This window comes from Formica exsecta, unplaced genomic scaffold (genome assembly GCF_003651465.1).
Source record: "Formica exsecta isolate Colony F162 unplaced genomic scaffold, ASM365146v1 scaffold156, whole genome shotgun sequence".
Classification (NCBI taxonomy): Eukaryota; Metazoa; Arthropoda; class Insecta; order Hymenoptera; family Formicidae; genus Formica; species Formica exsecta.
The window spans coordinates 209,049-225,292 of record NW_021848882.1 but is presented as its reverse complement, the minus strand read 5'-3'; the positions used below and the strand labels follow the sequence as shown (position 1 = coordinate 225,292).

The 16,244-nt window shown below is 41.1% G+C and overlaps 3 protein-coding genes across 3 annotated transcripts; 1 reads left to right on the top strand and 2 right to left on the bottom strand.

Moving 5' to 3' along the window:
• Positions 1-1,490: 1,490 nt before the first annotated feature.
• LOC115233047 lies at positions 1,491-3,224 on the bottom strand. Its single transcript, XM_029803258.1, has one exon. The coding sequence runs from the start codon at positions 3,222-3,224 to the stop codon at positions 1,491-1,493; it is 1,734 nt and encodes a 577-aa protein (XP_029659118.1).
• Positions 3,225-9,579: 6,355 nt separating this feature from the next.
• On the top strand, positions 9,580-10,401 carry LOC115233046. Its single transcript, XM_029803257.1, has 2 exons — positions 9,580-9,823; positions 9,929-10,401. Exons 1-2 carry the CDS (start codon positions 9,580-9,582, stop codon positions 10,399-10,401), a joined length of 717 nt encoding a protein of 238 aa, XP_029659117.1.
• A 4,678-nt stretch (positions 10,402-15,079) lies between these two features.
• On the bottom strand, positions 15,080-15,559 carry LOC115233045. The gene has a single exon (XM_029803256.1). The coding sequence runs from the start codon at positions 15,557-15,559 to the stop codon at positions 15,080-15,082; it is 480 nt and encodes a 159-aa protein (XP_029659116.1).
• Positions 15,560-16,244: the final 685 nt, after the last annotated feature.

Genomic DNA, 16,244 nt, shown 5'->3' with positions numbered 1-16,244 from the left:
ATCGGCAGAGCGCGAGTTTCCGCGGTCGGTCGATTTAGTCTGCCTACGACAACGATTCGAGCAAGTCGAAATTCATCGACTTTTCGCATTCGCACTTCGCATATTCTCGCTCGTGTCGCGTACGCAGTAGGCTTACTCGTCTCAAAATCGGTCCGAATTGTCTCGCATACAATTGCATCATATTATCGTGGCAATCATTTCTTTATGGTTAAATCGTTTAATCGTTTTGTTTGTTAGTGAAGATTGTTAAATTGTAAGTGGGGAGTTCGAGAGCCGTCGAGAGTTCACCGTTCCGCGAATGTCCTCTGCCTCGCGCCAAGCAACATCCGGCGTCCGCGTGCAAGATATCCGTTCTCACGAGAGCCTCTAGCAAGAAGCTCTTAAGCAAGATTTCCGACACGCGCCGAAGGCAGTCATTAACAGGACATTTTGAAGATATCCGTCGGATTCGCGGAATACGTGACGTCGCTCGCTATTATTCTAAATAAAACGAATAGTTAAAACAATCTGCACTCGAGTATTTTCTGAACATCTCCTTATCCTCCAGTGGATCTACGGATTCGCGTTACACACCGCTTCTCGCTCATCTCTGAGCGTTTCTCTAAGAGTCGGGCGATCTCGTCGAGGTCGACTCCCGAACATTAACACAAAATTATAATTATTATTAGGTGTACAAATAAGTTTCCGCCGTTTTTTATCAAAAAATGGGCATTTATTGTGAAATATTTATTAGGTTTTTAAAAATCTGTATTAATTTTCTTTAAAATATAACTTTATAATATTTTTTGCTACACTAATGTACTCTCCGGTCTCTGTACGCTCTACTCTGCGCATGCGCTAACAGACAAGGGCAGCCAGGTCACTTGATTTCATCTCTTTCTAATTGCCTGATACTCTTTTAGCTGACTCCCGCCCTCTATTATATCTTCTCTCTGGTACGCTATGCTACTCCCACTCCTTAAATAAAGGCGAACGCTCGGTCTAGATATACTATGTCTACTATGAGTAATATATAGAAGTCTTCTTCTTCTTCTTCTTCTAAAGCTGTTTGGGCATTAGGGAAGTCGCCCATACACCATTGTTTCTTATGAATTTTAAAAGATTATATATTTAAATTGAGACCCTTTACAAATGAGTGAAGCAGTTTGTATATCTTGAGATTGTTGGAAAAGGCAATACTGGGGATGTCGATTGTGATAAGTGGGTCTATTCTTTTGATATAGGAAATGAGTGCGGATGATTTGTCAGTATGGAAGAGGCATTGAAGAAAGATGTGATTGAGATTTCGACAGGCATGACCACAGGAGCATTCTGACGATGTTAGAATGTTTTTGTCCAATAGATGTTTACCTGTGGCTGTGTGATGTGATCTGATTCTAGAGATGAGAGTAATAACAGATCTAGGAAGTGAGCCATTGATATTTTTATACCAAGGTGTGGAAAGGATGGAGTCACCGTATTCGAGTTTGAGATTAAAGTATCTAGAGCCTTTAAACTGGCCTGAGGGTTTGAGTAGCTTTGTCTTTAGCAAGCTTTTTGACTTTAGAATAAATGTTGGAGTAATGGCATTTACTCATGAGAAGATGATTAGGAAGATGCAGAGACTCCTTAGCCAGGAGATCAGCCTGTTCGTTGCCATATATGCCCTTATGACTGGGTATCCAAAATAGTTTGACCATGATATTATTAGTTTGACAGTTATACAGAGAGTGTCTAATTTTTAGTATCCAGTTGTGAGTTTTACCTGACCAGGCAGAGTTATTCAGGCCAGAGAGTACACTGAGTGAGTCCGTAAATATAGCCGAATTATTGATTTTTCTTTCCAAAATTATGTCGAGGGTATGAGAAATAGCGAGCGTCTCCGCTTGAAAGATTGAACAGTTGTCATTAATCCTGCGCTTCATTTTTAAATTTAAGTCCGGTGAATAAATGGCGTATCTAGCTTTACTGGCCATGTTCAGCCTAGATCCATCCGTATAAAATTTAGTAGAAGAAGGAATGTTTGAGTTTGTGAACTGTATAAACTTATCTTGAATGTTCGGGCGGTTAATTAATCCAAAACCTATATCCACATCGATTTGAGGATTGGACTGGTGACTATGATATTTAAACTCCAAGTATCCAGGAAGTTTAAATGTTTCGATCTGATTGAAAAGGTGTTGATGTGTCATAAATGTGTTGATTAATGACTCGAAATTGTATTGATCATTTGCTGGATCTTGAGCGATTTGTTCTAAGGTATAATGCAATGGATGAGTAGTCCGAGCTTTGATTTTGCAAATAAGTTTTTCTGTGAGATATTGCCATCTCGATGCCAGAGGCTGTTCACCGTTAATATCCAATAGTACGTTGATCGGGGTTGTGCACATAATACCGGTAACAGTCCTAAGTGCGGCAAATTGCAGTCTGGAAGTTTTAAGGTAAAGTGCTTCATCTAGAGGGTGAAACACTTGGCAGCCCCAGTCAAGCAGAGGTCTGATGAAACCTTTATATATGGTAAGCAGTATGTTTGGGTGAGCTCCCCATTTGATGCCTGAGATAGCTTTAAGAATGTTAATCCTGGGTATAGTCCTGTTTTTAAGTTTATTGATATGAGCTCTCCATTTTAATTCCGAGTCCAGGTAAATCCCAAGGAAGCGAGGCGACCAGGAAATTAGAATGTTAGTGTTGTCTAATTTAAGGAAAAAGTTGTTCTTCCTTAGTAAAACACGTAAATTCCTTGGCTTCATAGAAGAGAAAGTGGTATATGTTGATTTCTCAGGGGCAATCTTTAGACCAAGACGTCCGAAAAACACCTTAAGCCTTTCCACGGTAATACCAAGTTGGCATTTTATTGAATCCAGGTTATCATCCATGTGATATATGGCAATATCATTAGCGTACATTAATATTTTCAAATGCTCTGGAAGGCAAGTATGAGCCAAGGCTACGTATATGTTAAACAGAATCGGGCTGAGAATGGAACCCTGTGGCAATCCTCGGTCGGTTCTTCTAGTCTGAAGAGGGATACCGGCTGCGTATCCAGTAAGGTATCGGTTGGTGGTGGTTTTCCTAATAAAGCCTATGATTTTTTTAGGAAGGCCAAATTTCTCAAGAAGTATTAATAATGCTTCTGGTAAAACATTGTCAAATGTACCGACCAGGTCCAGAAAGACAATCCCAGTGAATTTACGGTGTCTGTTGGCCAAATGGATATCAGTAATGAGCGTAGCCACATTATCCATATAGGATAGACCTCGGCGAAAGCCAAATTGATGTTGTGATAGAATCTTGTTGTTTTCTGCCCACCACTCAAGGTGGTTTTAAGATTAATTTTTCGAAGATTTTATGTAGATTATTTGCTAGTGATATAGGTCTTAATGCCTTTTTCCCACCAGGTTTAGGAATAAAGACCGTGAAATAGTTGTTCCATTGCGATGGATACGAATCTTTATTAAAAAAACAGTTAAAGATTTTAAGAATCAACTTGTGTAGATTCTCCGGCAATTTCTTGATGATTTTATTTGATATTAGATCCGGACCCGGAGCTGACTTGGTTTTTAATGAAGAGACCGCAGCGTTAAATTCATATGTAGAAAAGTTTTTCTGCCTGAAAGCAGCATCACAGCTAGCTGTAAACGGAAGGTCAAAAAGGGCCTGAATATCGTAGGTGGAAAGCGGCGGTACCGGTGTGTAGGGTGCCAGTTTATTAAAAGCCGAATGAAATTCCTCTTCATCAATTACTCGTTGACTGGGATTTCCAAATTTTTTGTTTGAGAAGGCACGAATATAAGACCAAATCCTTGGAATAGGTGTATTGACATCCAGAGAGGTACAAAATTTTCTAAAGGCAATCCTTTTCTTCCGTGAAAATTCCTTGGGAACAGTTTGACAGATGTCCAAGTATTTCTTGAGATTGTTTGAGGTAGGAGATTTCTTGAATTCTCTGAAGACTTGATTCTTTTGTCTAATTGTGTCGTAGCAATCGTTGTCCCATCATGGAGCCGGGGCTTTTTTCCGGGTTTTATTAGCTTGAGAGCGTTTAGCACCCGCCCTTTCCAGAGCAATATGTATATTGTGTATTAGATCTTCATATGTTGAGTTGAGATTGTTCATATTGATAATAGATGGAACGAATGAACAAATTTATTACATTCCTCTTGAAATGAAGTCCAATCAATTTTGGATATAATATATGAAGGTCTGCCGAAATCTGGAGTGTACGACATATCATTGATCTTAGTAACGATCGGAAAGTGATCGCTGCCGTAATTAGAATCAAGAATCTGCCAAGAGCACCTTGTAGCTACGGATGAGACTAGTGTAATGTCCAAAGAGGAGGCAGAGGACAAGTCAGCGGATGACCAGGTTAAGTTGCCATTGTTGATACAGATCAAGTCTGAATTAGAAATGACTGTTTCAAGTTTTCTACCTTCGGTGTCGGGGCCACGAATAAGGTTAAACCACAAAGTGCTCTTACCATTAACGTCCCCACAGACGATTATAGGATTCAGAGAATTGCAGAAATGAAGAATCTCTGACCACGCTTGATTATTTGTAAACAGATGTGAGCCTCCACGGGGAGGATTATACAAGGAACATATATAAAGATGCTTATTTGATTCTATCCAGACTTTGCCAATCAACAGTTCAATGTTGTTAGTTGAACATATATTTCCAATACGAGTATCTCTAATATATAAGAATCTTAGTTGCTTCCCAATCAGGATAGCCACTCCTCCTCCATGTCTATTACGATTGTTCGTAAATATGTCATAGTTAGAAATTGATGGTGAAAAAGCGTCTTCAAGTCTGGTTTCATATAGAGCAGCAATATCGATGCTATAAGTGTCCAGTAAATGGATCAAATCAGGCATTCTTCTCGTTAGAGATCGACAATTCCACTGTATAATATTTACATTAGAAAATGTCATAAAGATAGATCAGTATTAATGCTAATTTATGAACACAAAGCGTTGCTGAGCAGAGTATGGCCTATCTCGAGAAGCACCTCACGATGGATCATTTTAATTGAGGAGAATTTATTCTGACAGGATTCTATCCAAGTGTCAAGGAATTCAGGATGAGAATTTAATGGCATTTGTTTAGAGGATTGTATATCAAAAGAGAAAGGGGTAGAAATAGTGGTCGAAGAATGTTGGGGTGATAAAGAATTGGAGGATGAAAATGATGAAGCTTCAACTTTGTTTTTATTTTTATTTTTGTTTATATTGTTGTTATTATTAGGATTAGAGAAAGGTACGTGTTTGAGTTGTTTAAGGGTGGGGAAGGATTTGGGAGAGGGAATGGGAGAGTGGGAGGAAATTGGGGGAGAAGTGGTAGGCAAGGAGTGATGGTGATGATGAGACTGAGAAGGGGGGAGGGGAAGGAGAAGTGTTTTTTTTATTAGATGAATGAATGAATGATGGAGATATCTGCGGAGGTAGGGGAATTTTATTGTTATTATAATTGTAGTTATTTCTAGTGACTGCGGAGAAGGAAGGGTAGCGTGAAGAAGAATTAGTTGTATAATTAGTTGAAGGAGGATGATGAGTTTTGTTAGATGGGATGAATTCCGAAAAGGAAGGGAGGGGTACCCCGTGAGGAGGGCGGGTCCAACCATAATCCACGCCAGGGCCAGGATCCGGATCCATACCCTGCATGAGAGCGATGGCTTCTTTTTGAGTAATGTTATTATAAGCCATAAGTTTTTTGATCTCTCTTTGTTTGCAAAAGACAGGACATTTACTATCAGAAGCTTCGTGTTCAACATCATAAAGCTTATGTCTCTTGCAATTGATACAGCAAGGTGTGACCTCGTCACAAGTAGTTTCATTGTGTGAAGTACTAAGCCTACCACATCTTTGGCATATGGCATTTGTGTTAGGAGTGCGACAAATTTTAATGTTGTGTCCGTATCATTGACATCTGTGACAGCGCACAACTCTTTGTATGAATGGTTCCAGAGTAAACCTTTTACCCATGTATATAATACTAGGAGGAGGAGTAGCAGTTCTGAAACGAAAGATGTATGAATCAGTTTCCACATACTTTGTCTCAGTAATGTTATCCTTATTCTTAGAGCGAATAGCTCTTTTCAATCTAGTGACTTCAAAGGGAGAAATCCACATAACTTTCCACCCAGGAGGGGGACGAACGTTCGCCAGTATTTCCTCTGGTGAGTCGTCATCATCAATTCCTCTAACAACGAATTGTCTAATAACCTTAAAATTAGGTATGTAAGCTAACCATTTTTCACCAGGGAAAGTGAGGTTAGTTCTTTTATTGAAAGATTCTATAAATCGATTGGCAGTTGTTCCATCAGAAAAAAGGACAGAGAATTTATTGCTGCCGATAGTTTTAAGGTCAAAAGCATTTCTGAATATGTCAATAAACTTAGTAATGCGCTTACCGAAGGCGATGATACCGTAAATACCTGAAGGAGATTTTTTCCCCTTCCTGTTATCTTAGTCCAGATGATCATCCTTATTATTGATATCCATAGCGTCGGATGTTTTATCGGATATGCAATTACCAGAGTCGATCGAGTTATTATTTGAAACAGACTGTTCCCTGGCTGAGCTCTGCACCTCGGAAGGCAGGATGGACGGAGAGAGAGAAACGGCGATTTTCTCTATATAGACTATATAAGGCGGCTTAGAATCAAGCGTATATTCATTATTTATACGGGGATCCATCCTTTCAATGGAGAGCTTTTTTATCCCTTTTGGCAAGGACTCATGAGAAGAATCAGAAGACATCGGTCTTTTTGCCCGAATTATACTGCGAATTTGAGATTCTACTGATTCTGCGGGTTTGACTGGCTCTGAATTAGTAGATGAGTGATTATTGTCAGGAAGAGGGGAGTTGATAGGATCTTCAGGCTCGTATTCTATTTTGACAAACAAACAGTCAAATCTTGGTGTCACAAGGGTCCAAAAATGTAATATGTATAAAAGTTCTTCCCAGAGAAAGACTTTCGATGTAGCAATATGGCCGACCAAACGGTCGAGGCACAAAGGACACAATGAAAAGGTCGCTAAAAGCGGAAAGACTGATACTTTCCCGGTCAACACTTATGATTTTGCACTTACTATAACTAAAAATGTAATTCACAACTCTATTCAAAGGTAATAATCTTTGAAATTCTCGGATTGTCGAATAAGTACGTATATCGCAGGATAGCTCGCGCACCGGAAGTGATATATAGAAGTCTGTGAGATGAACCACAGACTTTTATATATACTAGACCACTAACTCCTGCGATATATATGGCCCCGAAAAGTATATACACAACACATGCGCACACAGCACACACACACAAGAACACTTTTCGTCTGTACACATCGGCCATATTACATATCCATCTCCTATCCTCTTCTTTCCTACTGATTCCTACTTAGGTCACGCATGCGTAGATGTTTACTTTTCATACATAATACATACTTTTCGGAGTCAATTTTTCGGTCAGTATATAAGGGAGTTAGCGGTTTAGTATTATATAGAAATCTTTTATCTTAATTGGTTAGGTTTTCAATCTTTCAATCTTTCAATCTTTAATACGTAGTTTGATACGGGCTTTAGATGAACCGACGATTAAAATTAGCAAGGTGGCCAACAGAAAATAGAGGTTAAGGAAAACCAAGCATTTATGTCATTTCAGTTAACCACCCTGCTAATTTTAACCATCGGTTCATCTAAAGCCCGTATCAGACTACGTATTAAAGATTGAAAGACCAATTAAGATAAAAGGAACTAAAATTTCCTTGTCCTGATTGGTCAAATTTCAATCTCAATGCATATAACGTTTTCGAAAGTAGCAGGTTTAATCGCTCTCAGAGCGATTAATGACGTCATTGCATCGTCTCTGCCATAAAAAGGCTTGAATTCATAGTAAAATATAGTGATTAATTGAAACGAGTTGGGTTAATCCACTGATCTATATATCTGGATTGCTGATAGGCCTCCTGGCGATGTACCCAATTGAAGGTCCGCCATTTTACACGCCCGAGGTGCGCGCATGCGTGGTTGTGCTGTAAGTGATACCAATAAATGCAAATCATGGATATCGCTTAATAAACTTTTTAACAGTTTTTTAACTTTTAATTTTCTTTTTAACTTTGTAACAGCTGCACACGAAAAGGAAGGTCCAACTATGGTAACATTCTCTATATTTGCAAATATTTTATGTTGAGGCCGTTGTAATTATATTGCAAGGACGGATTGGAAAGAATTTTTCTATTTCAGTAACTTGCACAAACACGTGTTTTCTCAGGTTAGCAGAAATAAACGTTTTATCAACACAGCGTGTCTCTTGGTCGGTGGTCCGCGCAGAAGAGAGCGGGTATTTGTTGCCACGCAGGGCATTAGCTCAACGCTCCAGTGGAGAGAGGAGACACGCTTACCACCTTTTCGAAACGGTTGATTGCGTCTTGGTGCGTGCGCACTAACGGCTATCAAGCATGAGAACTAGCCTTAACATTTAATTTATAAGACCCACAAAAAATAATTAAGAAATAGTAAATATTAAAAAATAATCAAAAATTCCTCGAATCATGACAAGTTGATTGTATTATCGCAATTAAACGAATGATAGAAACCTTTATTGAATGAATAAAGAATTATTGTCTTATTAAACATAAAATCTTGTAATATTTTGGTCTATTTTATGATCTTGGGGACGCTTTTGAGTCCTAAGAACAAAGGTGATCGGCAATCCAGATATATAGATCAGTGGGTTAACCTGTTCATTCGAAAACGCTAATAGTTTGATACGGGCTTAACCGGACTTGGTGAATTTGGCCCTAAGTCATATATTGATAAAACGGGCAACGGGTGCGTTCAGGGTGTCGATCATGTAACTTTTCCTCTAGGGCGGAAACATGAAAAGTGAACAATTTTGCCATTAATTTTAATGGTAATATTTTTTACTTTTCACGTTTCTGCCCTAGAGAAAAAGTTACATGATCGATACTACAGGGTTACCGGGTGGTACCGAGGTCCTGCGCATTACTACACTCTTCCCGGATACACGTGGGACGCCATGTTAAAACATACGAATATTACGTTCGAATTGCTTACGGACATCGACATAGTTATGTTTATCGAACGTGGTATTCGTAGTGGCCTGAGCCAATGTTCCGGCGGATACGCGCGAGCCAATAATAAGTACACGCCGTCTTACGATCCATCGAAACCATTATCGTACATGATGTATTTCGATGTAAACAACTTGTACGTTTGGGCGATGTATCAACCGTTGCCCTACGGCGAATTTCGATTGGTCGACAACATCTCTGACTTTAAAGTTAGCGTGATCTTTTTGGATTCGCCCACAGGTTATATTCTCGAGGTCGATCTGGAATATCCGCAACATCTTCACGACGCGCATGTCGACCTACCGTTCTGTCTGACGCGCGATAAGCCGCCCGGTAAGCGGGAAGACAAGCTCCTCGCGACTCTGTGCGATAAGAAGCGTTACGTGATACACTATCGCAACCTGTAGCAGTGCACGCATCACGGCCTTCGCGTCACAAAGATACATCGCGTATTGTAATTCGCTCAATCCGCAATTACATCGAACTCAACACCCGGTTTAGAATGCGCGCGAAAAACAATTTCGAGAAAAATTTGTACAAATTGATGAACAACGCGGTATTCGGTAAAACTATGGAAAACGTGCGCAACCACGTCGATGTAAAATTATTGACAAAGTTGGACGGACGATACGGCGCGGAAGCGATGATCGCGAAACCAAATTTTCACAGCAAGAGCGTCTTTTCGGAAAATCTGGTCGCCGTTGAACTGCGCAAACTGGTGAAATTCGATAAATCGATTTACGTCGGTATGTGTATACTCGATATATGGAAAGTGTGTTTATACAAATTTCGCCACGAGTACATGTTACCGTTATATCGCGAAAATTGTAAAATAATGTACACCGATACAGACGGTTTGATTTATCACATCGAGTGCGAGGATGTGTACGAGAACATGAAACGCGATATCGTGAGATTCGACACAAGCGATTATCCGACTAACAACGCGTACGGTATACTGTTCGAGAACAAGAAGGTGCAGGGCTTGATGAAGGACGAGAATAACGGTGCCATCATGACCGAATTCGTCGGACTCAGAGCGAAGATGTACACGTTGAGGGTAGATGGTAGAGAGGACGCTAAAAGAGCAAAAGGCGTCAAGCGTAACATCGTAGCGCGTACCATAACGTTCGACGATTACACGCGATGTCTGCGCGATGAAATTGAAATGATTCGACAGCAGTCATGCATAAGATCAAAATTGCACGAAGTGTACACTATCCGCGAGACAAAAATTGCCCTGAGTCCCTACGACGACAAGCGGTACGTCGTACCCGAAACCACCGACACGCTACCGTGGGGATATTACCGGATACCCTTATAATGTGATGTATGTATGTATATATTGTAACCGTTATGTCTCGATAACAATGACGATGACCTTTACGTTGAAATGCCGAAGATACAACACGAACAACTCGCGGAAACTAATAGCGGGTTCAAAGACACCCGATAGAGTTCTCGCACGAATTTTTAGGATTTCGCTTTCTCCTGACTCCAATTATCAGATTGCGCGCACGCAGATCTTGCTCGATTTCTGCCGACAATCTGATGTCAAGTCATGTTAGCAGATCCTGCTCGATTTCTGCTACCAATCTGCCGTCAGATTGCGGGCGCGCAGATCCTGCTTGATTTCTGCTATCAATTTGACATCAAATTGCGTTGTGCAGATCCTGCTCGGTTTTTGCTGGCTATCTGCTATAATAATTCTATGCAAATCCTGCTCGGTTTCTGCTACTGATCTGCTGTCAAATTATGTCAGCACGTTTTGTAACATTTCTGCTGACATTCTGCTATTATTATTTGATATAACAGACTTTGTATACAATCTGGAATCTTTCTGCTGACAAAAATTTGTAGCAGACGTTTGGCAAAATCTGTTCGAACAGACTTGGCTATCTGGATAACAACGGGGTCACAAACACCCGATAGATACTCTGCCCGATATCGGAGAATTACGCTTTCTCCTCACTCTAATTACGCTTAGCGTGTACAAGATTATTGCTAACAATACTCAAAAAGAATACGAAAACTATCGGTGACGACTGTGGTGTACGAGTCGTACGACGCAATACTTTGCTCGATCCGGAATATCGATCGCGCGAGCGTGAAAATCCCGATACTTTACAACACGTATTAATTACAAACGCGAGACTAACATTAATGACTGTCGGCGGCGGCGAAATGAATAGAGGGAGCCTATTATACACTCCCTCGCTTCGTGCGGGTGGAGTGGCCGCCCCTTTGGCCGGATTATTCCGGCCCTCCGCGCTCCTTTCCTGCCATAAGAAATATAAATTTATCGGCAGCGATGTTTGTCAGACATATAAAATATTTTTAATATTAGACAACTACGACCTGGCGTCTACTGTTTCCTGGGTGTCCTGGACTCCCGCTCTCGGCCGTCACTCTTCTCTCTTCCTCTCCTTCCGCCGGATGGGATCCCGCCGCTCGATCTCGTGCTGACAACCAACTCGCGGGCTCATCTCGAGCTTACATTTCCGATAACTATTACTACCAAAAGTCAGATCTCGTCGATCTGACGATTGGGCCGCTCTCTCCCTAAATAGAGAGGACGCAGGCCCCCGAAAAACCGCCCCCGATAGGGTCATTCGACCCTTGTGACGGACGTCCCAAAAACGTCACGTAACAATATGTATGTATGTATGTATGTATGTATGTATGGTAATGTAATGTAATGTAATGTAATGTAATGTAATGTAATGTAATGTAATGTAATGTAATGTAATGTAATGTAATGTAATGTAATGTAATGTAATGTAATGTAATGTAATGTAATGTAATGTAATGTAATGTAATGTAATGTAATGTAATGTAATGTAATGTAATGTAATGTAATGTAATGTAATGTAATGTAATGTAATGTAATGTAATGTAATGTAATGTAATGTAATGTAATGTAATGTAATGTAATGTAATGTAATGTAATGTAATGTAATGTAATGTAATGTAATGTAATGTAATGTAATGTAATGTAATGTAATGTAATGTAATGTAATGTAATGTAATGTAATGTATGTATGTATGTATATATGTATATACATATATGTATGTATGTATGTATATGTATATATGTGTATGTATGTATGAGGAAAACAAAAGAAATATATTTCTATCTTTCTTTTTATATTTCATATTTTATATTTTATATGCTGTATACATCTTACACATATTATATTTTTATATTTTTTTACATATTTCAGATACTTATATATGTATTTCATATTTTTTCATATGTTAAAAATAAAATACAGTTTGTACGAATTAAACCACATTGTCCTTGTGTATCCAAGAGTTGTGCGATCCATCGAATCCCAACCATTTCACGTAAACCTCGTCACCCTTTCTGCGCAGAACTTTCTCAACGAGATACACGTCCGGGTAAGTCGCGCGACGCAACTCGTACTCGTAGAACGCCCCAGCGACAGATTTTTTGCGATAGTCCTCGAGTAAATAGGTTACGGGATTAGTACGCTGCACTTTAACGATCTTAAACACCTCGGTGGTCCAATTTGGCGTGTAACCCTTCTCGAAGATCGTCTTGTACTTGCTAACGCGTACCGAGTCACCTATTTTGAACTTTGCCGGACCCGCGATTTTTATCACGCTGTACACCGTAGCCAAGAGTCTTTCGGCGATCGCGGGGGTAACGTCGACGGGTCGCATACCGATCGTTCGATGCTTGCGCGTGTTGTAATCCGACACGAGTCGCGGCAACGCGTCGACCCACTTGTAAGTTCCGTTGAGCGTAAACATCTTCCACATGTCGTTCTTTAACGTGCGATTGAATCGTTCGACGACCGATGCCTTCAACACCGAATACGTGGAATAATGATTGATGCCGTGTTTCTTCACGAGACGTTGCACGTCGGCGTTGTAAAATTCCTTCCCCATATCGGTTTGCATATTTTTCGGGTGCCTCTCGCTATCTCGAATTATCTCTGCGATAACATCAGCCGTCTCGCTTCCGCCTTTACTCTTGAGCGGTACGGCCCACGCGTACTTGCTCAACACATCGATGACGGTGAGTATGTAGTGGTAACCTCTGTTGAAACGAGAGTACGGACGCATCTCGACGATGTCAGCTTGCCACAGATCGTCGTAACCCCGCACTACGACGCGTCTTCGGGGAAAATTTCTTCTCGCCGGAGCATGCAGTTCCTCAACGAGTCCTAGCTTCTCGATATTTTTACGTCCGTCGGATTTTAACGATGTCATGTTTTTAGCTGTGCGGCTGGTCGGCGCGTAATAATATGTGCAAAGAAATTACATCATAATTTATATCTCTAATTTTTTAACCATTCAATAACCGTTTATTCTCGTTCATCGTCTTTCAATAATGGTTCTTTGTCATCCGTCATTCGTCGCCGTTCGATAGCCGTTCGTAGCCGTTCGTAGCCGTTCCTGACCCGTTCGGTAGCCGTTCCTGATTTGTTCGCAACCGTTCCTGAGCCTTTAGATAACCGTCCGACAACCGTTCCTGAACCGTTCGGCCGTCCTTCAACCGTTCGTAGCCGTTCGTGAACCGTCCTTTGCTGTCCGTGAACCGTTTGTTGTCGTCCATTGTCGTTCGTTGGCGTTTCGTTAGCGTTCGTTGACGTTTCGTCGTCGTTTCGTTATAGTTCGTTGGCGTTTCGTTAACGTTTCGTCGTCGTTTCGTCGTCGTTAATCGGTTTTAATCGGTTTTAATCGGTTCAATCCGCGCCCGGATTAAAAAGTAATCGATTTTAATTCCGAACGAACTATAATCGGTTTTAATATCGTTTTCGCGGATTATTTCCAATCTGAAATCATTACATTCTAATCCATATTGTTGTCAATCCAAATAAACACGAATAATCGAATGGATATTGTGGCTGCCGTAGGTCGTCACATTAAGCACAATCCGCGATACAGTAGCGCGACCCGCAATTTGGCGGCCCACGTGCTCGCGCGTCCGCGCGTAGCTCCGAGCGGCGCCGCTACGCGGCGAAGGTCGAGCGAGCCAACCTGGAAGTAGAAAGCGGTCAAGCGGGGATATAAGGCGGACCCTCTGCGGAGAAATCGTATATTTGTTTTTAATAACTGAGTCCGTTGTTTTAATTGCAGAAACACCGATTCAATAATTGATTGTGACTCATGATAACAGCAAATCCAACTTCACACTACATAAAATCGATTTACTTTTCATCTACGAAATGATGGAATTTTTTATTAAAAGGGATTATTTTTATCTATGAATTGACTATGGTAAATTCCAATTCAATTGCATTAAAACAGGTTTAATTATAACTTATGAAATCGTATAATTTCGGATTGAGGTGGATATATATCACCCAACATTAACCCGCCTAAAGCGTACTAAATTCGATTTGACTATTTTCAATCAGTTTTAATACCGCATTTTCGGTGCAGAAATCCCGATCGATTTGGATTACATTTTTTAAAATCCGTTTTAATCGACCATTTTCGGCAGGGTTTATATGTATTTTATATTTTTTCATATGTTAAAAATAAAATACAGTTTGTACGAATTAAATCACATTGTCCTTGTGTATCCAAGAGTTGTGCGATCCATCGAATCCCAACCATTTCACGTAAACTCCGTCACCCTTCCTGCGCAGTACTTTTTCCACGAGATACACGTCCGGATAAGTCGCGCGACGCAACTTGTACTCTTAGAACGCTCCAGCGATGGATTTTCCGCGATAGTCCTCGAGTAGATAGGTTACGGGATTAGTACGCTGCACTTTAACGATCTTAAACACCTCGGTGGTCCAATTTGGCGTGTGCCCCTTCTCGAAGATTGTCTTGTAGTTGCTAACGCGTACCGGGTCACCTACTTTGAACTTTACCGTACCCGCGATCTTTATCGCGCTATACACCGTAGCCAAGAGTCTTTCGGCGATCGCGGAGGTAACGTCGACGGGTCGCATACCGATCGTTTGATGCTTGCGCGCGTTGTAATCCGACACGAGTCGCGGCAACGCGTCGACCCATTTTTAAGTTCCGTTAAGCGTAAACATCTTCGACATGTCGTTCTTTAACGTGCGATTGAATCGTTCGACGACCTTCAACACCGAATACGTGGAATAATGATTGATGTCGTGTTTCTTCACGAGACGTTGCACGTCGGCGTTGTAAAATTCCTTCCCCATATCGGTTTGCATGTTTCTCAGGCATCTCTCGCTATCTCGAATTATCTCGGCGATAACGTCATCCGTCTCGCTTCCGCCTTTACTCTTGAGCGGTACGGTCCACGCGTACTTGCTCAGCACATCGATGACGGTGAGTATGTAGTGGTAACCTTTGTTGAAACGTGAGTACGGACGCATCTCGACGATATCAGCTTGCCACAGGTCGTCGTAACCCCGTACTACGACGCTTTTTCGGGGAAAATTTCTTCTCGCCTGAGCATGCAGTTCCTCGACGAGTCGTAGCTTCTCGATATTTTTACGTCCATCGGATTTTAACGATGTCATGTTTTTAGCGGTGCGACTGGTCAGCGCGTAATAATATGTGCAAAGAAATTGTATTATGATTTATAACTCTAACATTTTTCTGTTTTGTTCAACCATTCAATAGCCGTTTGTTGCTGTCCACTGTCGTTTTATCGTCGTTTGTTGACGTTTGGTTGATGTTTCATTGACGTTTCGTCATCATTTCGTCGTCGTTCATTGACGTTTCGTTGACGTTTCGTTGACGTTTCGTCATCGTTCGTTAGCGTTTGCGAGCAATGTCGGTCGATCGATTGATTAGCTTTGCCGAGACACCTTTTAATTTCTAATAATGCCGGCTTCGCGAAGTTCCTCGATGATTGACAGGATCTCGTTGTCGTGGCCGTTGTGATCCGCTCGGTGCGAAGCGTCGAACAATCGTAGACAATCCACCAGCTCGTTGGGATCATCCCAGTGCATGTAGTCGATCTTGTTGTCAGTTAGCGTCATCGCGCGAGGCGCGAATAATCTTTTTCCAGATTTTTTTCTCTTGGGTTCGATCGGTATCAACTTTGCGATTATTTCTTTATACTTGTATCCCCTGTTGCCCAGTAATTGACCGTGCGCATCGTGATTGCGTTTATGCGCGTTCGTCGTCAACAGCATGCTCTTGTACGTTTGCTTATCATCCTCCGTATAGATAACGTCATCGGGGAATTTCTTGAAGATC

Coding starts and splice junctions, on each gene's coding strand:
- LOC115233047 (XM_029803258.1), bottom strand. CDS start 3,224: ATGGATAATGTGGCTACGCTCATTACTGATATCCATTTGGCCAACAGA.
- LOC115233046 (XM_029803257.1), top strand. CDS start 9,580: ATGCGCGCGAAAAACAATTTCGAGAAAAATTTGTACAAATTGATGAAC. Junction 9,824..9,928: donor CGATAAATCGATTTACGTCG/GTATGTGTATAC, acceptor ACACCGATACAG/ACGGTTTGATTTATCACATC.
- LOC115233045 (XM_029803256.1), bottom strand. CDS start 15,559: ATGACATCGTTAAAATCCGATGGACGTAAAAATATCGAGAAGCTACGA.